Genomic DNA, 27,067 nt, shown 5'->3' with positions numbered 1-27,067 from the left:
ACACAGACAGAGAGACAGACAGACATACACAGACAGACAGAGAGGCATATACAGGCAGACAGAGAGACATATACAGACAGAGACAGACATACATCTACAGACAGACAGAGAGAGAGACATACATATACAGACAGACAGACAGACAGACAGAGACATACATACATATACAGACAGACAGAGACATACATACATATACAGACAGACAGAGAGAGAGAGAGACATACATATACAGACAGACAGACAGAGAGAGAGAGACATACATATACAGACAGACAGACAGAGAGACATACATACACAGACAGACAGACAGACAGACATACATACATACACAGACAGACAGAGAGAGATATACAAACATAGACAGACAGACATACATTCACAGACAGAGACAGACAGAGAGACAGACAGACAGACACAGACAGACAGACAGACAGAGAGACATACATATACAGACAGAGAGAAAAACATATACAGACAGACAGAGAGACATATACAGACAGAGACAGACAGACATACATACACAGACAGAGAGACAGACAGACAGACAGAGACAGACATACATATACAGACAGACAGAGAGACATACATATACAGACAGACAGAGAGACATATACAGACAGAGACAGACAGACATACATACACAGACAGAGAGACAGACAGACAGCCAGAGACATACATACATATACAGACAGACAGAGAGACATACATATACAAACAGATAGAGAGATATACATTTAGAGACAGACAGAGAGACATACATATACAGACAGACAGAGAGACATATACAGACAGAGACAGACAGACATACATACACAGACAGAGAGACAGAGAGACTTACATATACAGACATACAGAGAAACATACATACACAGACAGAGAGACATATACAGACAGAGACAGACAGACATACATACATACACAGACAGAGAGAGAGACAGAGACATACATGCATATACAGACAGACAGAGAGAGAGAGAGACATACATATACAGACAGACAGAGAGCGAGACATACATACACAGACAGACAGACAGACATTCATACACAGACAGACAGAGAGACAGAGACAGACAGACAGAGACAGACAGACAGGGAGACATACATATACAGACAGACAGAGAGACATACATACACAGACATACAGAGAGACATATACAGACATACATACACAGACAGAGAGACAGAGACAGACAGAGACAGACAGAGACAGAGACAGAGACAGACAGACAGAGAGACATACATATACAGACATACAGAGAAACATACACACACAGACAGAGAGACAGACAGAGAAACATACATATACAGACAGAGAGAAATACATATACAGACAGACAGACAGAGAGACACATACAGACAGAGACTGACAGACATACATACACAGACAGAGAGACAGACAGACAGACAGAGACAGACATACATATACAGACAGACAGACAGAGAGACATACATATACAGACAGACAGACAGACATACATACACAGACAGACAGAGAGACAGACAGACAGAGACAGACATACATATACAGACAGACAGAGAGACATACATATACAGACAGACAGAGAGACATACATACACAGACATACAGAGAGACATATACAGACATACATACACAGACAGAGAGACAGACAGAGACAGAGACAGAGATTGACAGACAGACAGAGAGACATACATATACAGACAGAGAGAAATACATATACAGACAGAGACAGACAGACATACATACACAGACAGAGAGACAGACAGACAGACAGAGACAGACATACATATACAGACAGACAGACAGAGAGACATACATATACAGACATACAGAGAAACATACATACACAGACAGAGACATACACAGACAGAGAGACAGACAGACCGACCGACAGACGTGCAGACTTACGGGGTGATGAGACTACAGATGATGTAGAATGCCATGTAGGAGTGCTGGTAGATCTGCAGAGACAAACACAGCTTCAGCTTCCAACCTCAGAAGACAGAATCACCCAATAAACTCTGAAACAGAGACAAAAGGAAAAGGAGAAGTGTGGTCCTTTCTACTCACTGGGGCCACGTTGTAGGCCAACAACACATGTTCCAGGTCTGGAGATATTTGGTACTTGGTGGCTTTATACATTTCCTGGAAAAGAGAGAAGTGAGGACATTTTGAGTCAAGTTTATTACAAATGAGCGTCACACTGTACATACTGTATTTAAATACCATATCACCTTCTCATACAGTTTTGGGAATAAATCTAACCTAATACTCACAAACATCCTGTTCTCCACCAAAACGACCCTCTCCTGTGTTTCGACGTTGAGTTTGACCACATCCCCTTCTTGTGTTCGATACAGCAGTACATTGTCTGGAAATAATAAACAGCACAGAGGAGAGAGAATTACATATTGGAATATGCAGCCGGCTGTTTCAAACAGCACAGATAGTGATGGATCAGGGATTCTAACCTCCTGCCACAGAGGGCTTTGAGGGGCCAGCCTTCCACCCTGGACTGGGGGTAGATTGTTTTCAGGGGGCACAGAGGGCTTTGAGGGGCCAGCCTTCCACCCCGGACTGGGGGTAGATTGTTTTCAGGAGGCACAGAGGGCTTTGAGGGGCCAGCCTTCCACCCCGGACTGGGGGTAGATTGTTTTCAGGAGGCACAGAGGGCCTATTGGAGCTGGCCCTGCTGGCAATCCTGTTCCCTATGCAGTATAATATACAGTAGTTGTAGGGTGTGATGGTGTTAGGCCATTTTCCCACTATTGTTACGACCCAAACCGTATTGTGCTGGCTCAGAAATGTTTTTCTATGGTGGATGCATAACTACGCCAGCACAGTAGAGCTTGGCTCCGCTTTGCTGAGTACTATGAAAAGGGTAGTGTTGTTCTCTAGACCCGAGCCACTTCAGTGTCACTGTGTCCTGTTCGGATAAACCCCCCTCCCAAGAGAAGAGGAGACGAGAGAAAAGGCCTCCGTGCTGCTATCTCCAATGTTTTTACCCTTCAAATAAAGGATGATTGAATAGCCATCTCATCTTCCTTGCTTACTATCCGCCACAACAATAACACAATGGTGCTGATGCTAGTGATACTGGCAGGATTTCATATTGCTGGACATAATGGCCTTCTTTTTATGGTGGTGGTGTGTTTTTACGATAAATCAACTCTACGTTTACGTTTTGAAAATGCTTTCCTGCTCCAAAGTCAAAATATTTGTTCAGTCATGACAGTTCACCTCTCAAAACACAATAATGGATGCATTAGGTATAATGGAAAGTGTACAGTATGAGTATCCTGCTACTCCACACTCCAGAAAGCCTGACAAGTCAGCTGACTTCTGTAAAGTAGTGCATAACAACTTTAACAAAAGCGATTCATTAAATTGCTGTAATTAATCAATCAATTAAAAGTAATGAGCGCAGAGAACATTCCAATGTGGTGTTAGACAAAGGACAAGCTTTGAGGTGTGCGTGTGTGTGTGTGTGTGTGTGGGGGGGGGGGGGGGGGGACGACGACTTGTTTAACCAGTAGTCCCCACAAGAATAGAAATCAAACAAAAAGTTGACCATCTGGGGCTATTTTGTTAGTCCCCACAAGGTCAACTGCTATTTCTAGGGGGTTTCGGATTAAGATTAGAATGAGTGTTAGGGATATAATTAGGTTTAGGGTTAGGAGCTACGGTTAGTTTAAGGGTTAGGGTTAGGAGCTACGGTTAGTTTAAGGGTTAGGAGCTACGGTTAGTTTAAGGGTTAGGGTTAGGAGCTAGGGTTAGAGTTAAGGTTAGGTTTTTGGGTTAAGGTTAGGGTCAGGGTTAAGGTAAGGGTTAGGGTTAGGAGCTACGGTTAGTTTAAGGGTTAGGGTTAGGAGCTACGCTTAGTTTAAGGGTTAGGGTTAGGAGCTAGGGTTAGTTTAAGGGTTAGGGTTAGGAGCTACGGTTAGTTTAAGGGTTAGGGTTAGTAGCTAGGGTTAGAGTTAAGGTTAGGTTTTTGGGTTAAGGTTAGGGTTAGGGTCAGTGTTAAGGTAAGGGTAAGGGTGAGGGTGAGGGTTAGGGTTAGGGAAAATACGATTTTGAATGGGACTGAATTATGTCCCCTCACAAGGTTAGTTGTACAATACCGTGTGTGTGCTTCTGCTGGTGAGGTGAATTATCATGATCCATCTGCTGAGGGAAATGCCCTTATGCCTGCTGGTGAACATCTCTGCAGCCACCATTTCCCTACATATTATTTGGCTATCTGCAAGGAAAAACACTGGACATCAGCATGTTGCCAACGTCATAATGGGGTGAATAGGCCAAAATATTCTGCCATGATTTAAATGATTAAATTCAGTTTCACTGTAAAGTCCATGGAGAACAAGAGCACCACCTCTTGTCTAGCCCACTGCACTGAGGCTAGGTAACACGGTCACCACCGATAAATCCATGATAATTGAACATTTCAATAAGCATTTCTCAACTTCTTTCAACTTTTTCACTCCGGACGCTTTATCTGGACATGGTTCGTCAGGACTTCCACCATCCGAAGGTAAGTAGTAACATTAACATAATGCCTTCTAATTGCAGTCGCTGTACTCATAATATACAGGAGAACTAAGCTGTTAGCCAGTCTGCCAGCTTAGTGGAGTCTGCCACTAGCACAGTCAGTGTAGTCAGCTCAGCTATCCCCATTGAGACAGTGTCTGTGCCTCGACCTAGGTTGGGCAAAACTAAACATGGCGGTGTTCGCCTTAGCAATCTCACTGGAATAAAGACCTCCTCCATTCCTGACATTATTGAAAGAGATTGTGATACCTCACATCTCAAAATAGGGCTACTTAATGTTAGATCCCTCGCTTCCAAGACAGTTATAGTCAATGAACTAATCACTGAGCATAATCTTGATGTGATTGGCCTGACTAAAACATGGCTTAAGCCTGATGAATTTACTGTGTTAAATGAGGCCTCACCTCCTGGTGTCACATCCTGTCCATAGAGAGTCCTTATTTTCTATGGTGGAGTAGGTCAGGGCGTGACTGGGGGGGTTAGTCTAGTTTATTATTTCTATGTGGGGTTCTAGTTTTGTTTTTCTATGTTGGTGATTTTGTATGATTCCCAATTAGAGGCAGCTGGTAATCGTTGTCTCCAATTGGGGATCGTATTTAGGTAGCCTTTTTCCCACCTGTGGGTTGTGGGATATTGTATTTTGAGTAAGTGCATGTAGCACCGCTGTAGTCAACGTTCGTTGTTCTTTTATTGTTTTTGTTAAGTTTCACTATTAATAAATGCCTTGGTCCGTTTCTACAAACAATCGTGAAACCTGGTTACACTAGTGACCATATCCCTCGCGCATCCCGCAAAGGCGGAGGTGTTGCTAACATTTACGGTAGCAAAAAAAAAAGCCCAGACGTTTTCGTCTTTTGAACTTCTAGTCATGAAATCTATGCAGCCTACTCAATCACTTTTTATAGCTACTGTTTACAGGCCTCCTGGGCCATATACAGCGTTCCTCACTGAGTTCCCTGAATTCCTATTGGACCTTGTAGTCATAGCAGATAATATTCACATTTTTGGTGACTTTAATATTCACATGGAAAATTCCACAGACCCACTCCAAAAGGCTTTCGGAGCCATCATCGACTCAGTGGGTTTTGTCCAACATGTCTCCGGACCTACTCACTGCCACAGTCATACTCTGGACCTAGTTTTGTCCCGTGGAATAAATGTTGTGGATTTTACTGTTTTCCTCATAATCCCGGACTATCGGACCACCATTTTATTACATTTGCAATCGCAACAAATAATATGCTCAGACCCCAACCAAGGATCATCAAAAGTCGTGCTATAATTTCTCAGACAGCCAGAAAGATTCATTGATGCCCTTCCAGACTCCCTCTGCCTACCCAAGGACGTGAGAGGACAAAAATCAGTTAACCACCTAACTGAGGAACTCAATTTAACCTTGCGCAATACCCTAGATGCAGTCGGACCCCTAAAAACTAAAAACATTTGTCATAAGAAACTAGCTCCCTGGTATACAGAAAATACCCAAGCTTTTGAAGCAAGCTCCCAGAAAATTGGAACGGAAATGGCGCCACACCAAACTGGAAGTCTTCCGACTAGCTTGGAAAGACAGTACCGTGCAGTATCGAAGAGCCCTCACTGCTGCTCGATCATCCTATTTTTCCAACTTGAGGAAAATAAGAACAATCCAAAATTTATTTTTGATACTGTCGCAGAGCTAACTAAAAAGCAGCATTCCCCAAGAGAGGATGACTTTCACTTCAGCAGTAATAAACTCATGAACTTCTTTGAGGAAAAGATCATGATCATTAGAAAGCAAATTACGGACTCCTCATTACATTTGCATATCCCTCCAAAGCTCAGTTGCCCTGAGTCTGCACAACTCTGCCAGGACCTAGGATCAAGGAAGACACTCAAGTGTTTTAGTACTATATATCTTGACACAATGATTTAAATAATCATGGCCTCTAAACCTTCAAGCTGCATGCTGGACCCTATTCCAACTAAACTACTGAAAGAGCTGCTTCCTGTGCTTGGCCCTCCTATGTTGAACATAATAAATGTCTCTCTATCCACCGCATGTGTACCAAAATCACTGAAAGTGGCAGTAATAAAGCCTCTCTTGAAAAAGCAAAAACCTTGACCCAGAAAATATTTGAAAAACTATCGGCCTTTATCGAAACTCCCATTCCTCTCAAAATGTTTTGAAAAAGCTGTTGGCAGCAACTCACTGCCTTCCTGAAGACAAACAATGTATACGAAATGCTTCAGTCTGGTTTTAGACCCCATCATAGCACTGAGACTGCACTTGTGAAGGTGGTAAATTACCTTTTATGGCGTCAGACCGAGGCTTTGCATCTGTGCTCGTGCTCCTAGACCTTAGTGCTGCTTTTGATACCATCGATCACCACAATCTTTTGGAGAGATTGGAAACCCAAATTGGTCTACATGGACAAGTTCTGGCCTGGTTTAGATCTTATCTGTCAGAAAGATATCAGTTTGCCTCTGTGGATGGTTTGTCCTCTGACAAATCAATTGTAAATTTCGGTGTTCCTCAAGGTTCCGTATTTTACCTCTTGGGGGATGTCATTCGAAAACATAATGTTAACTTTCACTGCTATGCGGATGACACAGCTGTACATTTCAATTAAACATGGTGAAGCCCCAAAATTGCCCTCGCTGGAAGCCTGTGTTTCAAGTGGATGGCTGCAAACGTTCTACTTTTAAACTCGGACAAAACATAGATGCTTGTTCTAGTTCCCAAGAAACAAAGAGATCTTCTGTTGAATCTGACAATTAATCTTGATTGTTGTACAGTCGTCTCAAATAAAACTGTGAAGGACCTCGGCGTTACTCTGGACCCTGAACTCTCTTTTGACGAACATATCAAGACTGTTTCAAGGACAGCTTTTTTTCCACCTACGTAACATTGCAAAAATCAGACATTTTCTGTCCAAAAATGATGCAGAAAAATTAATCCATGCTTTTGTTACTTCTAGGTTAGACTACTGCAATGCTCTAAATAAACTTTAGTTAGTGCTAAATACGGTTGCTAGAATCCTGACTAGAACCAAAACATTTGATCATATTACTCCAGTGCTCCCTACACTGGCTTCCTGTTAAAGCTAGGGCTGATTTCAAGGTTTTTCTGCTAACCTACAAAGCATTACATGGGCTTCCTCCTACCTATCTTTCCGATTTGGTCCTGCCGTACATACCTACATGTACGCTACGGTCACAAGATGCAGGCCTCCTAATTGTCCCTAGAATTTCTAAGCAAACAGCTGGAGGCAGAGCTTTCTCCTATAGAGCTCCATTTTTATGACGTGGTCTTCCTTATATCACCCACCACTGAGACCTGTATGCTCTAGTTGGCTGGCCCTCACTACATATTAGTCGCCAGACCCACTGGCTCCAGGTCATCTATAAGTCTATGCTAGGTAAAGCTCTGCCTTATCTCAGCTCACTGGTCACGATAACAACATCAACCCGTAGCATACGCTCCAGCAGGTACAGTATATCTCACTGGTCATTCATCCCCAAAGCCAACACTCCCTTTGGCCGCCTTTCCTTACAGTTCTCTGCTGCCAGTGACTGGAAGGAATTGCAAAAATTGCTGAAGCTGGAGACTTACAGTATATTCCCCTCACTAACTTTAAACATCAGCTATCTGAGCAGCTAACCGATCGCTGCAGCTGTACATAGTCCATCTGTAAATAGCCCTCCCAATCTACCTACCTCATCCCCATATTGTTTTTATTTACTTTTCTGCTCTTTTGCACACCAGTGTCTCTACTTGCACATCATCATCTGCTCATCTATCACTCCAGTGTTAATTTGCTAAATTGTAATTACTTCACTACTATGGCCTATTTATTGCCTACCTCCTCACGCCATTTGCACACACTGTATATAGACATTCTTTTTTTCTATTGTGTTATTGACTGTACGCTTGTTTATTCCATGTGTAACTCTGTGTTGTTGTTTGTGTCGCACTGCTTTGCTTTATCTTGGCCAGGTCGCAGTTGTAAATGAGAACTTGTTCTCAACTAGCCTACCTGGTTAAATAAAGGTGAAATAAAATAAAAATAAAATACAAAAACAAATCAATTATCTTCCGAGATATCCAGATTGGGTAATTATGTTGATATATGTTGTTGTGGAAAGGTTACTTTCCAGTGAAGAAGACAAGCTATGTTACTGCTGCGTAAGTAGCTACGTTGTTTATATATCAGTTTGTAAAAGTATGTCGAAAAAAACTGGCTCTGCTTTTGTGCTTTCTGGAGTCAATGAAAAAACAAAAATCATTTGAATCTCTAACACTAGAGGGCAATCAGTAGCTTTATTATATATTGTCGTGTGTTCTGCAGCTTGGTCAAACGTAAAACGGCCATCTCAGACCCGCCCTACATCTGTTTAATTTGGGCCATACCTGTCCTGTACATGCTCGGCATACATTATAGCTACAGTACTGTGTGGTGCGTGACGGAATAAACTGGACACTTATTATGAAGGATTTACCACAAAATGACTTACAGAATCAATGTCTATGGGATTTACTCACCGTGGAGAGACCATGGTGGAGAGGCACATTCCACAGTTCCATTGGATTAATTACATGGCTCTGTCTATGTCTCTCTGTATAACCCTTAATTAAATGTGCTTGCTGAAAGCAAAGTACAACTTTACAAACTGTTCATCCTTCTTATTTTCTTTCCACTGCCACCTGTAGACTCAAAACCGTAAAAACACTAAAAACATGCAGGCAGTGTACTAGAAAACACTTTTTGATACTACTAATGCTTTTCACACTACAACCATATTGTAGTGGAATTGTTAGGTTAGATTACTCGTTGGTTATTACTGCATTGTCGGAACTAGAAGCACAAGCATTTCGCTACACTCGCATTAACATCTGCTAACCATGTGGATGTGACAAATAACATTTGATTTGATTTGATATTTGCAGAAATCACAATGCATTTCAAAGGCCATAGACCTGAATGGGAAAACCTTGCCACGTAACTAGTCTTCAACCGTTTAAGCTGGAGACTCCATTGAAACTTTAAAACATGCAGACCGGTCTGGAATGGTGTACTTGTATATAGCTTCTTTTATACCATTTATACTTTTTGAACTATAACCATTTTAAAATGTACATAAAAGCTCCATAGGTTTGAATGGGTAGTGTTTGAATTCACCACTTATCTTGAACCATTAAAGCTACCAAAACCAAAATGACTTTAAAATGCGCAGACTGGCACTGGTACACTATTGTTGCTTGAAAAAAAATGGTTATTCTACGTATACTTTTCAACCATATTTGCATAAATCCAACTGTATTTCAGGTGCCATAGACTTGAATGGAACAAATTCCGGTCTCTACAAGTCTTCAATCGTTTTAGCTACAAAATGGCCATCAAACTTTCAAACGGGCAGACTGGTTGGTGGGTGCTGAGCAATGTTCGTTCAAATTTTTTCGTCAGTAAGCAAATTTCAGGTTTGCTGATCGCAAACTTGAACGTTGTGAAAATTCTGTACAACTTCTGTTTACACTGAGGCTGTACCCGCTTTACGTTACAGTTATAACAGTGGCCAAGTAGGCTACTGTAGCTATTTGATCATAAAGTAGGCCTACCAAAAAACAATGGAGAAAATGCACCACATAACATTTTAACATGGAAATAGCTGTTCTATCATTCAGCCTACAGTAGCAGCAAATGTGTGGCCTACATTCCATGAGACTTTTTGGGGAAAAAACATGCAGGGCTTGATATTAACCTGTTTATCCACTTAATCAGACCAGGAGGTGACTGAAAATGTGTTGTTTGATGCAAGAAACCACTTTACAAAATAAAATGCATTATTATTCCCATACCATTATTACAGAGAATAAGATCAATTATGCTACCCTCTGCCTACGGTCTACTTAGTTTATTCAAGACCGTCTCAAAATACAACACTTCCCCTTTAAGACAGAAAAAAGCTATTTTCAAAGATGTCTAGAAATGCACATATTTTGTGCTCTTGTAGGAAGCAACCACTCCCCCATTGTTGACAAGAAATGAGCTATAACTGGGCTAATAACTCACTAACTAGCAAAGAATATGATCAAATGTGCTTAGGTGGCTACATGCATCTTTCGATTTGATCTCAAAACAAGTGGTTCTACTCACAACCGCTCATACTGTAAACACAGTCCAGTTCAAAGTGAATGGCACAGATCCATATATGGTAATGGCTATTTGCATGTAGGTCTACTGCAGCTCTGATTGGTTATGGCGCACCAGTCTGTGTAGAGTACGGGCATGAGTCATGCCTGTCAATGCAATAGAATCCTAATCCAATGCGCTCTGCCTACAAGAAAATCCCTTGCACAGTTAGATTTGCCTACAAAGTGAAACAAATGTTTTGTTTCGATATGTTGCATTGAAAGTGGCTAATATTGCATTGACTGGATCACAATTCCCACAGTTGAGAGAAACGTTGATAGTGTTAACTAAAGGGGAAAACTCTAGAAAGTTGACTGAAGTTCAATCTCGTGCTTCTCTGTGTGGGCTGATATTTCTTCTTCGTGGCAGTCCGAGGGGAGCTGGGCAACCGCTCACGAACGCAGGTTAGAGGGTACATTGTTTCTGAGTGAGGTTCAGTTTCTTGTGGAGAATGAGAGGGCAGGGAGTAACTATAGCAACTCACCGCTGAGCCATGTAGCGTCGGGGTCGTGCACATGAAAATCTCCTCCGAAGACGTCCTCAATGGTGACTTTCTTCTTGAGGGCAAGGCTATCATCTGCAACTACCAGTGGAATATATCAAGAGAGCAAAACAATGGAAGAAGACATAATTAATGAGTTACAGCAATATGATAATGTTAAGGTTCAATTCTCATTCACATGACTTACCTGTAACTAAAAAAAGGGATCTGGCCATCTTTATTATCTGGTTGCTGTCAGTCAGACAGTACTCTGACATAGACATACGTTTACAGTCTTCCTTTGTGACTTGAGCAGCCTTCAGCTGCAGGGAAGTGCATTTTCCATTTCCCAAAAAACGTTTATATTTTACTTCTCCTGCCACAAGTTGCCTGAGCGGTCATAAAAACAGACCAGGAAACGTCTGAGTCGGACTATCACGTGTATTTTCTGTCTCTGGAGATTGTAGGACTTCCAGCAGCAGTTCCCAACTCACAGACGCAGCAATTACGGAGAGGTTACAAAGGAGAAATAGACACTTGGCCCAGGGTAACTCTCTATTGATCCACCAGCATCGATTCACTGCAGCCTGGACAGTTTTTCAAGCAGCCATAACTCCCTCTACCCCCAGCTACACAATCCCTTCTGCAGTTGACAGCAAAACTGCAGACCAGACAGGGTGGACAACAGAGGTAAAAGGTTGAATTATATAGAGATGGTGGTGTGTGTGCCTTTCAACCCCATATGCCCACGGTCTGGGAGCCATACAGTCAGTGCCTTTGCAAGTCTATACATTTACACATTCTCTTCATCTTTGGTAAATGACTATAGAGAGGGATTCATTCCCAACATGTGGAAAACAGCAGCTCTGATGCACTGCCAATTATACAAATGACTAGAGCTATTACTGCATAATCATTTCCATTAAACGACACTGAATGGCGTTATACATTAAATCCCCATTACCTTGCGAGAGGATGACCTCACCTCGTCTCTCTGAAAAACCAATACGCAATCTCCAAGCTGACACATTACCATCAACTTCTCTACTCCTGGCTGTCTATGAATGAATGGGCTTATGAAATGAAATGACCCACTGGGCTGTCTGCTAGCAAGGCCAATTGTAATCCCTCTCAATCTAAGTAGAAGTTTTCATTTGGCGGCCTGACTCCGGTATAAGTATGTCTTGATTTAAAGGGGCAATCTGAAGTTGCTACATCTATTTTGGGACTTATAAATTCATGATATGTACCCGTTGATTCCTGAAGAATATAACTGATAAATGTCTTGTGAGCTTAGTTCAACTGTCGTACCCCACCAGAACCCAAAATATAAGCTTGTTTATTACAATGTTTTTAAACTAAGTAAATGTGAACAAACACTGCATAGCCTGAAAACATGGTCAAAACTATCATGTTGATATCATGGATGGTCAGTCCTTGCATAGCTCGGTCTATGAATTTGAGTGGTTATATTTCTCCAGACCCATCCTGCAGCTTTTTAGCGAAACAGTGTCTGGGAGACGGAATTATACAACATTTGTTTGGGAAGTGATAATGTGTCTGCAGTGTTACGTATTTGATGGTGTGTGTGGTGTAATCTAGCCGATTGTAATGGGCGTTTCTAAGTGTGTTTCTGTTATAATATAGCTGAGTGTGTTTGTGTTATTACAGATTTAAAATCTTAATTTGATCACCCTGTTGCAGGAAAACGTTCCTGTGATGCAGAAAATAATGAACTTGCACTGTATTTTATGTTTAAAAAGACTTCTGAAGTTTGTCATTTCCACTTTGAAATGTCAGACTTTTATTATGAAAAATGTGCCAGCCCCTACAAAATGTCAATTAATTATAATCCACATAATAATTCACATTTCCTGTTGCTGCAGTGTTATTTTCCTACTGTAGCAAAACTGGCTCAAATTAAGATCCTACATCTGTAGGATATGGTGTGGTGTTTGTAGTGTTCAGTAGCGGAGTGTAAAAGTGAATGCAGATTTATGTGTTACGTACTTGGGGTGAGCACGATGACAGCGGTGACAATCAGAGACAAGATGATGCAGATGACCAGCAGGGCGATGACTATCCCCTTCCAGTTCCTCTGTGGAGGGGCACTGCCCACCAGCTCCTGCAACACAAACAAACACACATTAAAGTTAATAGGGGTCAATTGGGAGAAATGGAGGGGAGGCACTGACTACTTGTGTTACTACTGCAGTACTCCTGTGATAGGCTCTCAGCCACACAGCTGTTGAAAGAAACTAGTGGGAATCTAAGTGACAGAATATACTCTGAAGGTGGAAATGACAGGAAAAAACAAGAATATGCTGAAGACACTTCCTTATGTTAGCGTGTACCGCATTGGGAGATCCAGATAACCTGAGCACATCCTCAAAGTATTTCACCCGAGGCTTCTGTGACCCCTTTACCGTAATACGCCTTTCCTCTCCTACAGGCAACGCCAAACAGAGGCTAGATGGTCTATATATGAAACCCTATCACTCTAAACACATACAGTCAAATCCAAGTATACAAAACTTAACTATACCCCTATGGTGTAGGCTGAGGCAGATAGTTCACCGCACGGTTACACCATCACATTTGCACATGTAAAAAGCCCAGCATGATATTACACACCCTATTCATTGATAGTTGTGGTAAAGCAAAATGGAGATTGGTTCATGAGACAAGTGTGAGTGTCCTATAGGTGAATCAGACTATCTGTTGGATTGCTACTATATCTGTTGGTATCCAAGGCTGATTCTAGCCTAGTTCCAGTTCTGAAAGTGTTTTAACCAATTCCTCTGACTATCAAGGCATGACAACAGAGTTGGCTAAAGTACAGATATCACAGAGATCTGGAAGTAGGCTAGACGTATTGATGCAGAGAGCCAGTACTCTTGGACCCTGTACAGCGTCTCATCGTTAAGGTCTGTGTCTCTCTCCTCTCCACTGAGCTCTGAGCAGTGGCTGGAGCATAGCGTGTCACTGTGGGCAGATAGAGATCAGGCTTAATTAGGAACAATGCAATCAACATATCTGGATCAATATGGATCAGTGTTGCTCTGCATCTTTCTGTATGAGGCTATGGTGGTTGTAGTGACTCATGTATGTGTGTGTGTGTGTGTTAGGGTTGTCACGGTAGAAGCATCAAGATACTACGATACCAGATTTACCTTGGCAGAAAAAAAGAACACGAAGCAGACCAAACTATGTTTCTTAAAACCTTTATGTAAAATATTGTGTGCTATAGCTTGCAAAATATCCAACTGTGATTCTGAGTGACACCATAAGGATGTTTTTTCCAACATTAGGACTGTTTTGCTCAAGAAATTAAAAGGCAATTCTGCCATTTGTCAATGTCATAATCAGCCTCTCCACAAAACCAGTGTCTACATAAACTTTTTTCCCTTTTTCAGGACCCTGTCTTTCAAAGACAATTCGTAAAAACCCAAATAACTTCACAGATCTTCATTGTAAAGAGTTTAAACACTGTTTCCCATGCATGTTCAATGAACCATAAACAATTAATGAACATGCACCTGTGGAACGGTCGTTAAGACACTAACAGCTTACAGATGGTAGGCAATTAAGGTCACAGGTATGAAAACTTAGGACACTAAAGAGACCTTTCTACTGACAGGATGGCAACAACAACTGCCCGAGTTACACCAGGAATGCACAATCCCTCAATCAGTGCTCAGACTGTTTCTCAATAGGCTGAGAGAGGCTGGACTGAGGGCTTGTTTTCAAACCCTGCAACAAGTTTCTCGCCCAGTTTTCTTGCTCCCCCGCGTCACTGTGAATGTCATACAGTTTGAAAATCACTGTTTTAATTTTTTTGGGGGAACTTTTAATGATGTCATCGGGTAGAACTTTTTAACAAAATGTTTTTTTTCTATAAAACTTAGAAATGCGAAATCTCACATATGTTGACAATGGTATTGTGCTGGAGATAATGAAAATGAGGTTGAAAAGTGGTGGAGTTGTCCTTTAAATCTGCTCCATGTTTTGTTTCCTTGCCACGATACTTCTGCGTATCGCGATACTGGTATTGTGGCAACCCTAGTGTGTATGTGTGTTTGCATGTGTGTAACAGCTGCAGTTTCTTACATTATTGTTTCTGCGGAGGCATCTCCCACATATTACACTGATAGTGAGATAAGGCTGGAGACTGAGATAGAGGAAATGAATCTGCCTGTGTTATCACCTCCTAATGGAAATGCTCCAACTGTGGATTTATCAGGAAATCACTGTCTGCTGCCCTCTGACCTCCGCAAGGAATAAACAAATGAATAGCATGGTCTGCAGATCAAATGTACAGATCAAGGCCCATAGATATCTACAGTACACTGCAAAGGTTCAGGTGAGAATTGATTACAACCAGTCAATCGTCCATTTTGAACACTCAAAGACTTTTGCACACTTCGAAGACAACCTTTGAGAGCCTGGCATCACTGATCCTAACATCGCTGAGCCTCTCACATTAAATGACTGTCTTTACTGTAGTTTGTTGTCTTGCCAACGTTGTGGTGCGCTGTCGCGCACACTAATCAGCGTGGCACACACTACAAGATTCTTTACTTGGTCGCAAAAAAAACATTATGTGATTAGATTGTTAACGCAGCTAGAATAAGCTGTGACTCACAGCAGCCTCAAACGTTTTCAGTCAGACATTCACACCTGTCATACAGAGTTCAAATATCTAGCCAACATTTTGAATTGAATAACATTGCTTGGAAACTTCTGAGCTGTTATGATTTGACACATAGGCTTTGGTTAAAGGCAAGTACAAATGCATACTGGTAGTAGTCATCGCTCCTTCTCGAAAGTCTACACATTCTGGGTGAAGCGAAACAACGTCGTCTCACTGGCTTCTTCTCTGGCGAGCTGTCTTTGTTTTTTACTGATCACCGTTCTCAAAACTTGACGTTGCACACTACAAGAGCATCAAATCAAACATGTTTGAAAATATCGGGACGCCTGGGTCTGCTCAAATACGGGATCGGTAGCCCTCAGAGTGCGTCTCTGACTCGCTCACATTAAACGAGCGTCGGTGACGGCTGCTCGCCCCGAGTAGGCAATGGCATGGGGATTTTGTCTTCAATATCAAAAACTTGTCTGGGATAAGTTTGTATTGTGTAGTGTACACCAGGCTTTAGAGGTAACTGGTAGCCTAGCTTTAAGAGCGTTGGGCCAGTTACCGAAAGGTTGCTAGTTCGAGTCCCTGAGCCAATTTAGTGAACAATCTGTCGATGTGCCCTTGAGCAAGGCACGTAACCCTAATTTCTCCGGTAAATCGCTCAGGATAAGAGCATCTGCTAAATGTTATGGCTCAGTGATAATAGAACCGACAGCAGAAGTAACATCCCACTGGGCACACACTGGTTGAATCAACATTGGATCCACGTCATTTCAATTAACCAACGTTAAATTGACCTCTGTGGCCGGAGGGATATCCAATTACATTCTATTCTAACCGAGGAGCTGGGAAAATCTTTGCTCAGCAGAACCATACTAGCCATCTTGATGCCAGTCTAAATAGCCCGTGTGAATATTCAATCTCTCCAGTCTGTAGGCTTTTTCGCCCTTTTGCCTCCTCTCTAGTCTCCTGCTCCCTTCTCCTCCTCTCTAGTCTCCTGCTCCCTTCTCCTCCTCTCTAGTGTCCTGCTCCCTTCTCCTCTTCTCTAGTCTCCTGCTCCCTTCTCCTCCTCTCTAGTCTCCTGCTCCCTTCTCCTCCTCTCTAGTCTCCGGCTCCCTTCTCCTCCTCTCTAGTCTCCTGCTCCCTTCTCCTCCTCTCTAGTCTCCTGCTCCCTTCTCCTCCTCTCTAGTCTCCTGCTCCCTTCTCCTCCTCTCTAGTCTCCTGCTCCCTTCTCCTCCTCTCTAGTCTCCTGCTCCCTTCTCCTCCTCTCTAGTCTCCGGCTCCCTTCTCCTCCTCTCTAGTCTCCTGCTCCCTTCTCCTCCTCTCTAGTCTCCTGCTCCCTTATCCTCCTCTCCAGTCTACTCCTTCTTTTTACCTCCTCAACATGCTCACAGCAGGGCTGTTCAACACGAGTCCAAGGCGGGCCAGTATGAGCCCCGGAGAAGTAAACAAAATTGGGAATATTTCAGAAACATCCTACACCTCACTTCCTGATGGAAATATGCAAGTATCCTTATACATGCTGCCAACACTAAATCACCTTTTAACAAGAGAGACTCTTTATCTTCTATGTATTTCTCTTCTATTTGTTTGTCTGTATTTCTCAGTTCTTGTAGCAACCTGTGTGTCAGCCAACAGGTCCTCAGTTCACCGTTTCACCAACACCTGCCAGCTGCTGTTGTCATCTGAAACACCTACCTGGTTACTGCTAGTCATTACCATCCATTTCTCATCCTCTAGCAACAATAGAACAAACACTGCTGTGACAATATGTGAATTTAGGCACACTGCCTCCACACAAAACGTACCAGGTTGTTGGTGTATGTAGCCTGCAGACACAGTACCGGTCCTGAATACAAATGATGTGTTGAATGTTCATACTCCTTTAATGCACTGAAAGAGTCGAACTGATGGCAACAAAAAAAGACTTTGCCATGTATAAAACATGTAGTCTGATCTGCATAAATTCATTAAATGAGGTTGTACAATATTCTTATGGTGTTCTTCAGCAACTCAACAAAGGGATGAATTTGAGCAAACAAATACTAAATCTACTGAAGTTGATAAAAACGATGTAGGCCTACCAAGACCTCCATTGGCACCAATAACCATCTCACTACAGGAAAACAGACAGTGGCCAGAAAAAACTCCTACAGATGTTATTTCTGTCCTATCTGCCAACAAGCTATATGCTCCAGCGCTACATTACAAAAACTGGCTTTCACTCATGCACCCTCACCAAAAGGGGGGTTGAGCCCACAAAGAGTCAAGAATACTTCCTTTGAATGCAAGAGAAAGTGCAGAACTCTTGAGTGAGCTTCTTTGGGCATGGCATGGGAATTCTCATCCATTAGGCAGTCCTCGTGTATTAGCCAGCACGCACTGGGTTTGACAACAATAAGAGGCTCCATCAATAAATGAGGACCAGAGCCATTTTCACCCCTGCTGTTTTTAGCAGACATACACCACACCAAAACAAAGCACGCCAGCGTAGTCCATCACTCGCTCTCTGTTTCTCTCTCTCTCTCAATCAAAAAGAGTGGAAAGTCACAAGAGGGAAAACAACAGATCTTCTTTCCGTCACTTTGCCATTCTTCATTCTATTTTCAGGTGTGTGTGCTAAAGTATAAGATTGTGTATCCACCTCACTCTGTATCTCCATCTCTTGCCTAATTCAGACAGAATTGACGGTATGTTTCAGGTTCATATTGTCACGTGTACAAGCGCTTTCCAAACAATGCAGTAATCAATATCCGTAGTACTATAAAATCAAATAAATAAAGTAGAATAAAGTAGGACAAAAACACACGAGAAATAGAAATAAGAAGAACAAGAGAAAGTAAGCTAGCTACAGTTGAAGTCAGAATTTTACATACACTTAGGTTGGAGTCATTAAAACTCGTTTTTCAACCAGTCCACAAATGTATTGTTAACAAATTATAGTTTTGGAAAGTTGGTTAGGACATCTACTTTGTGCATGACACAAGTAATTTTTCCAACAATTGTTTACAGCCAGATTATTTTACTTATAATCCACTGTATCACAATTCCAGTGGTTCAGAAGTTTGCATACACTAAGTTGACTGTGCCTTTAAACAGCTTCGAAAATTCCAGAAAATTATGTATTGTCTTTAGAAGCTTCTGATAGGCTAATTGACACCATTTGAGTCAATTGGAGGTGTACCTGTGGATGTATTTCAAGGCCTACCTTCAAAGTCAGTGCCTCTTTGCTTGAGATCATGGGAATGCAATTTCCAAATGCCTGAAGGTACCACGTTCATCTGTACAAACAATAGTGTGCAAGTATAAACACCATGGGACCATGCAGCCGTCATACCACTCAGGAAGGAAACGCGTTCTGTCTCCTAGAGATGAACGTGGAAATAAATCCCAGAACAACAGCAAAGGACCTTGTGAAGATGCTGGAGGAAACAGGTACAAAGATATCTATATCCACAGTAAAACGAGTCCTATATCGACATAACCTGAAAGGCCGCTTAGCAAAGAAGAAGCCACTGCTCCAAAACCGCCATACAAAAGTCTGACTACGGTTTGCAACAGCACATGGGGACAAAGATCGTACTTTTGGGAGAAATGTCCTCTGGTCTGATGAAACAAAATAGAACTGTTTGACCATAATGACCATCGTTATGTTTGGAGGGAAAAGGGGGAGGCCTGCAAGCTGAAGAACATCATCCCAACCGTGAAGCATGGGGTGGCAACATCATGTTGTGGGGGTGCTTTTCTGCAGGAGGGCCTGGCCGCACTTCACAAAATTGATGACATCATGAGAAAGGAAAATTGTGTGGATATAGTGAAGCAACATCTCAAGACATCAGTCAGGAAGTTAATTTGCTTGGTCGCAAATGAGTTTTCCAAATGGACAATGACCCCAAGCATACTTCCAAAGTTGTGGACAACAAAGTCAAGGTATTGGAGTGGCCATCACAAAGCCCTGACCTCAATCCTATAGAAAATTTGTGGGCAGAGCTGAAAAAGCGTGTGTGAGCAAAGAGGCCTATAAACCCGACTCAGTTACACCAGCTCTGTCATGAGGAATGGGCCAAAAAAAAAATCACCCAACTTATTGTGGGAAGCTTGTGGAAGGCTACCTGAAACGTTTGACCCAGGTTAAACAATTTAAAGGCAATGCTACCAAATACTAATTGAGTGTATGTAAACTTCTGATCCACTGGGAATGTGATGAAAGTAAATAAAAGCTGAAATGATTTATTCTCTCTACTATTATTCTGATATTTCACATTCTTAAAATAAAGTGGTGATCGTAACTGACCTAAGACATGACATTTCTACTAGGATTAAATGTCAGCAATTGTGACAAATTTAGTATAAATGTATTTCGCTAAGGTGTATGTAAACTTCCGACTTCAACTGTATATACAGGGGCAGTTCCAGGGTCAGTGCCAATACCATATTTACAATGTGCAGGGATACTGGGGTGGTAGAGGTAGACATGTATAGGGGGGGGTAAGGTGACTAGGCATCAGGATATATGATAAATGGAGCAGCAGCAGCATATATGATGATTGTATGTGAGTGTGTGTGTGCGTGTGCGTGTGTGTGTGTGTGTGCGTGTGTGTGTGTGTATGCTGATTGTATGTGAGTGTGTGTGTGTATGTAGATTGTATGTGAGTGTGTGTGTGTATGTAGAGTCAGTATGAATGTGTGTGCGTTTTGTGTGTGTGAGCCAATTTAAGTCTGTGTGTGTGTGGGAATGTGTGCGTGTGTGTAGAGTGGGTCAGATGGGTGTCTGGGATGATGGGTGTCTGGGATGATGGAATTGATGTGTGCCATAGTCCAAGCAGCCATTTCATTAGTTATTTAGCTTAGGGATAGCCATTTCGTTAGTTATTTAGCTTAGGGATAGAAACTGTTCAGGAGCCTGTTGGTGTCAGACTTGTTACTCCGGTACCGCAGAGAGATCCGTCTCTGGCTTGGATGGCTGGGGTATTTGACAATGTTTCGGACGTTCCTTTCACACCGCCTGATATAGAGGTCCTGGATGGCAAGGAAGCTCGGCCCCAGTGATATACTGAGATGTCCGCACCATCATATGTAGCACCATGTGATCGAGGGTGGTGCAGTTGCCATTTCTAGCAGTGATGCAGCCAGTCAAGATGCTCTCAATGGTGGAGTTGTATAGCTTTTTCCTCCCTGTAGACTGTCTCATCATCATGGGTGATCAGATCTACCACCGTCGTGTCGTCAGCAAACTTGATAATGGTGTTGTAGTCGTGCATGGCCACGCAGTCGTAGGTGAACAGGGAGTACAGGAGGGCAACTAAGCACACACCCCTGTGGGGCCCCCGTGTTGAGGGTCAACGTGGCAGAGGTGATGTTGCCTACCCTCACCACCTGGGGTCAGCCGGTCAAGAAGTCCAGGATCCAGTTGCAGAGGGAGGTGTTCAGTCCCAGAGTCCCTAACTTGGTGACAAGCTCGGAGGGGACTGTGGTGTTGAACACTGAGCTGTAGTCAATGAACAGCATTCTCACAAAGGTATTTATCTTATCCAGGTGGGTGATGGCAGTGCAGAGTGCAATTAAGATTGCGTTGTCTATGGATCTGTTGGGGCGGTATGCAAATTGGAGTGGGTCTAGGGTGTCTGGGATGATGGAATTGATGTGTGCCATAACCAGCCTCTCAAAGCTACATGATTACAGATGTGAGTGCTACAGGGCGGTAGTCATTGTGGCACGAAGCCTTAGAGATTTTGGGAACAGGAATGATGGTGGTCAGCTTGAGACGTGGGGATTACAGACTGGGAGAGGTTGCAAATGACCATGAATATGCCTGTCAACTGTTCTGCGTATGCTCTGAGAACATGCCCTGGAATACAGGCCGGCCCCGCCGCCTTGCAAGTGTTGACCTGAATAAAAACCTTTCTCATGTGAGGGAAATGTTATGTTTATGTATTAAATAAATGCTACAAAGTATCAAATCAATGCTACTTTCTAATAACTTATTAGAAAGGTTCATGCAGGTGACTGACTGATCGTGTATGGTGAAATCCTCATTATCACTGTTCCTCAACTTGGCAGTACGCCCAGAATATTGCTATGGGAACAACCGAGGTATCTCAGTTTCAATGTCTCAACTTGGAGTTGAGTTGGTTGGAACCTCTCCAGTGCTGACAAGTAAAGGAGGATTTATTTAAGATTGACTTTGAGTGTCCCTGTGTAAGAATTTCCACGACACACATCGACCTCGGAGAGCATGAACACCCAGACCTCTGTGTCCTCACGCATGGCTTGGTGTTGTTTTCATCTAAGTGTGCATAAAATGCACTGAGTTTGTCTGGTAGAGAGGCACCTTCCTTTGTAATCTGTAATGGACTGTAGCCCCTGCCACATGCGGCAGGCATCGGAGCCTTTGTATTTTCAAAAGAGTAGAATAGCATATATTGAGTTGAATTGTGTTACTTGTCTGTGCAGTTTATAGGCTACATGGCTATGCCATGCACATTAAATCAATAATTTGTTATTTTGACACGTACATTCCCCTGCCCTGATCACAGTCAACACATAGTTAGAATATAATGGAATATTAAAGAATAAAATATAAATCATATTTTTCCATCACAACTTGAGTGTCGTGAGAACGCGTTGAACTGCTGTCATATAGCAAAAAAGTGGTGCTTGAATGTGCTTTAGAAACCTTACAATCTTCTCTATCCGATCATGTAAATAACTTCGAAATCTGACCTGGATGAACCACTGTAGGATGATTTGAAAAAAAAAAAACGCTTTTCTTGATCCACGTTTCATATTTTTTTCCTCCACTCTCTCCGCTTTGATTCAATACCATGTACATTGATAGCCTGCTAGCAAACTTCCTCGCCAACTGAAGTTTAAAAGTAGCAGCAGACAGTTATCTAAATAGTACTTGTCACAGTAAAATATGCTCAACATAAACATCCAAGAAGATACTGCAGCCTGTAGCTTTTGCAACTGCAGGAGAACAGGAATAAGTGAAGTGGCTTGCATAGTTGGGCTCATCTGGAAAAGAGAGGTTATGTGTAGCTGAAGAAGCTCATTCATATTAACCCATCATTTATTGGCTAAATATTAGGCCTTTTGCAACTGCAGGAGAATGAATCATCACCAGCCAATGTGATCACACCATCACATGCTTTCTCTCCGTTTGAACTTCCCACCAGTTATTGTGGTTGAAGACAGACTACTCGCAGTTTGAAGTTAGAAACGTATGCATATTAACCCATTATTTATTAGCTAAATATAAGGGCCTTTAAATATTTACCTGTTGAAGTAAGAACAAAAAATGAAATGGCAGATCTGTGTGTGTTCCCCCAGGCTAAATGCTAAAGCATTTCAGTGACAATGGACAAGAACAGCTCAAGGACAGGACTACATACACTTACATGAAGATAAAAAATGTATTAAAAGCATTTATTTAAAGCTTTGTGGTTGACAAAGACAATTTTGATGTTGGACAACAATAGAATGTTCATGATTTTTCTGTGTCTTTGGCTATGCCGGATTAAGTGATATGACATGCTATTCTATAAAATAATTTCTCCGTAATTAATATTACCTGATTGAGCTAATCATGTAAATGTAATTAACTAGAGAGTCGGGGCACCACGAAATAATATTTCTAGAGCTGTTATCTTCCGAATAAACTCTTAAAGACCTAGTAATATTTTACATCAATAGCAGTCAATATTAATCGTCATCTTAATTCAGTCTCATCTGAAAGTTGTAAATTCTTAGTCTGCATGAACCCTGGCTAACAAGTTGAATCAGCAATACAAAATTTGGTTTAATTATTTATTTACTAAATACCTAACTAATCACACAGAATTACACATACACATAATTAAATCATAACTTGATTACAAATTACGTCATAAAGGAAAACGTCCCTAGCGGGCGGAACAGATATGACAGCTAGTTACAGAAAATAAAAAGGGCTGGGTGAAAGTGAAAGAGCGGAAAGACTGAGGGAAAAAGGGCACAGCTGTGCTATCGTAAATACAGTATCTTATGCATTCTAAATTACCGCCCATTTGGAAAAGGAAAATGCAGTAAATATTTACTCTGAGCTGCGCTTCGGTAGGTTGGTGGTAGATGGAAGGCCGTGTTGTCCAACCGAGTTCTTTGTCCTTTGAAGAATGTCTCTGCTGGTAAATTGAATACATTGTAGTAACGTAGTTGTGTGGTAGACGGGATATTCTGTCTGTTCCCTCTTAACCCTCGTTTGCAGCGGCTGTTGCTAACTCAATGGCTAGGAGGTATCACTTTTTGTAGTGAATAAGAGTTCAAAGTTCATACCATTCGCAACCAAAGCTCACGCTGATTTTGGCTTCGTTCTGTAGTTATTATCTGAACCATTCTGACATCAGACCATCGTCCTCACGTCCTCGGAACCGGAGGTTATATTGTCGTCAAGGGCTTATATAGGAAGGGAGAGGAGGGCGTGTTTGAAAAGTTTTATAGCCCATGTCCCTTCACAGGAGCGAGCCACTGATTGAGCAGAGCCCTATCTTATGAAAACCCAAATCTCACATTTTAGAAGCTAAAATCACATTTCATCCCATCAAGAATAATTTCATATTCAAACATTTAAATTGAACAAAAATTCCATGTGAATCCGATAACTCTGATGTGTAGACTTTCCACTTTAGAGTTTATGTCTCAGATGACAACCGAACTGACATCATATTCATTAAGTACCACCGCATATGTTCAATTGGTCGGATTACCAGAATATAGTTCATTTCCCCCCACCTTCTGATGTTCCCAGAATCTCTATGTTAACCAAGGGTTTTGCAAATGTAACATCAGTAGGGTAGAAAGAGGAAAAAGGGGGGAAGAGGTATTTATGACTGTCATAAACCTACCCCCAGGCCAACTTCATGACAATTTAATGTGTGCCAAAGCCGGTAAGATGAAAGGCGAAATTTAACACTGAGGCGTTAGCGGGACTTTTAAACATAATACTGCATTTATGACTACCTCGGTTCACGAGTAAAAGCACAGGTGTTGTTACGGGAAATACCTTTCAGATATAAAGGTGGTAAAAAGTTGATGGCATGGTAAAATTGATGGCTTTTCGTCTGTGTATGAATGGGACATTTCTCTCTCCATCTCGATGTCCCTATGTCTCTCTAGCTGTCTCCCTGCTTTCTCCGCTCTCTTTGCTGAAGTGTGAAATGGATCTTTCCTCCTCTCTGAGCACCCGGTTTCCACGGTAACCAAGAGAGTCCTGGGCTGTTTTAAACACGTAAAAGACACACCCTCGCCACGGCCATCATTGCCATCGGTCCAAACAATTAGCCAAGCAAGGGAAGTTGGCAACGTAAGCCCCTCAGCCCTTGTTTGTGATTGAGTGTGCAAGTGTACAATTCTGTTCACTCCGGGGCCTGAAACGTCCCATAATTCAATTTGGAATGATTGTACATCCGCTAAGAAAAGTCAGCCAAAACTTAGAACCAACATCAAGAAGAAGAAGTCAACATACAAGTGTAAGTAAAAACGAATGTAAATAAGTTAGAAATTGTGCTGCTAACGCACTTGATGGCACAAACACATATCAAAGTAATTATGTTTTTCTTTGGTTAGCTTTTGGAAACGTTAGCTAGAGCATACAACTTTCCCTGACATCACACTTACACAGTGTCATTTTTGATTTACTTGATATTGTCGGATGGCTAGTATTCAATGTCTGCGGATGTGCACACACAACAGCTACCGGTGGTTCCACGATGACTGAAAACACAACCTTGGGACGAATTAGTGACACATTTCCGGGCAAGGGCGGTCCATTTAAAATGAATTCATTCTCCCCTCGCCCTGCAAGTGTCAACTCATCATACGTCACCACTTAATTTGAGGGCTGAGGGGAGAGGGTTTTTCTTTTACGTGTTTGGAATGCAGCTCTGGAAGTCTGAAGAGCAGAAAAAGAGTGGGTGTGCCATTACTGACAGGTGGATAGGGAGCAGATACATATGGGGTTCATGAAAATGATTGGTGAGTAGAGAGTCAAGGGTCTGAAATAAAGGAATACACACTAGAACAGGTGACCAGAAATACAGTACACACTTGAACAGGTGACCAGAAATACAGTACACACTTGAGCAGGTGACCAGAAATACAGTACACACTTGAACAGGTGACCATGCAGTCCAAGACAGATTCGCCTGGTAGTCAGTCGTCTGTCACCTATCATTCAAATGTCACATAGCCATAACCTGATAGGGGTCAAGCCCTGCCCTGTGAGTGGCTGGGCACTGACTGACTTGGGGTTAACTTCTCCCCTGAAACACCATCATCAAGAATTTCATGGGCATTAACTATTTAGTAGGGTTTGAACGAGGGCACCTGTCTGAGGCTAGTGTGCCACCGCCCGCTGCTCTATTCGGAAACTTGGACCCTTCTGTCAATCGAGGTCTGAATAGGACAAATTAAGTCTATTGTCTGAGGATAATGGGCACCAACTGCTCTTTGAATCAGATACCTGCTGTGGACATTATGATAAAGGGGTCAACTGTGATGGGAGGGTTTAACATTTATGTTGAAAGATGGGTAGGCCTACAAATCAACATGTACCCACTCCATTCAATATAGAGTACTGTACTCTGCCATGGCATAACACATTTGATAGCTTAAGAAAAGTACCGGCACACATACTATACACTTCAGAAGAGAAAATGTGCTAAGGTTCACTGAAGGGGGTTCACTGAAGTGACTCATACCATTGTATTTCAACACAATGGTAAAAAACAAGTGCTTTGTGTTGTCCTCCATTAGACTCCAGCCAAAACCTATTCAATTATTCATACCTCAGCCTTTTATTCCTTTCTGTGATTTTTCTTTTGGAATTCATTATTTAATATCTATCTATCTTCACCTAGAGAATGTTCTGTTCTGCTACAGGGATTGCTGTGGTAACCTCCTCCTACATTGGAATGGGAAATTAGTGAGATTCAGAAAAATTCTTTGTCACATCCTGATCGGTTTCACCTGTCTTTGTGCTCGTCTCCACCCCCCTCCAGGTGTCGCCCATCTTCCCCATTATCCCCTGAGCATTTATACCTGTTGTAAGAATATGTCGAGGATAAATACACATTGCAGAGAACGAGAGGACTAGAATTAACGATCAATGGAAGTAGTGTTTTTTCAGTAATAGGGGATTATTTATCAATGGGTCAGAGACATGGGAGGAATTTGTCTGTACAGTGAGCCTGAAATAGGACACTTGTTATTTG

The 27,067-nt window shown here is 42.1% G+C and overlaps 1 protein-coding gene across 2 annotated transcripts in view; it reads right to left on the bottom strand.

Moving 5' to 3' along the window:
* LOC110508657 (A-type potassium channel modulatory protein DPP6) overlaps positions 1–27,067 on the bottom strand; it is a 121,509-nt gene that overhangs the window by 35,800 nt on the left and 58,642 nt on the right. For both annotated transcript variants that reach the window (XM_021589344.3, XM_036966513.2), the window contains exons 2-6: positions 13,190–13,304; positions 11,183–11,281; positions 2,257–2,351; positions 2,051–2,125; positions 1,889–1,941 (exon numbers count right to left, since the gene is read on the bottom strand). In XM_021589344.3, the coding sequence (XP_021445019.1) occupies positions 1,889–1,941; positions 2,051–2,125; positions 2,257–2,351; positions 11,183–11,281; positions 13,190–13,304 (437 nt within the window). The remainder of the gene's footprint in view (positions 1–1,888; positions 1,942–2,050; positions 2,126–2,256; positions 2,352–11,182; positions 11,282–13,189; positions 13,305–27,067) is intronic.

Source organism: Oncorhynchus mykiss, chromosome 28, assembly GCF_057628025.1.
Source record: "Oncorhynchus mykiss isolate SJ-2025 chromosome 28, ASM5762802v1, whole genome shotgun sequence".
NCBI classification, from domain to species: domain Eukaryota; kingdom Metazoa; phylum Chordata; class Actinopteri; order Salmoniformes; family Salmonidae; genus Oncorhynchus; species Oncorhynchus mykiss.
The sequence above is the reverse complement of the archived record's forward strand: the minus strand, read 5'-3'. Positions and strand labels throughout refer to the sequence as shown.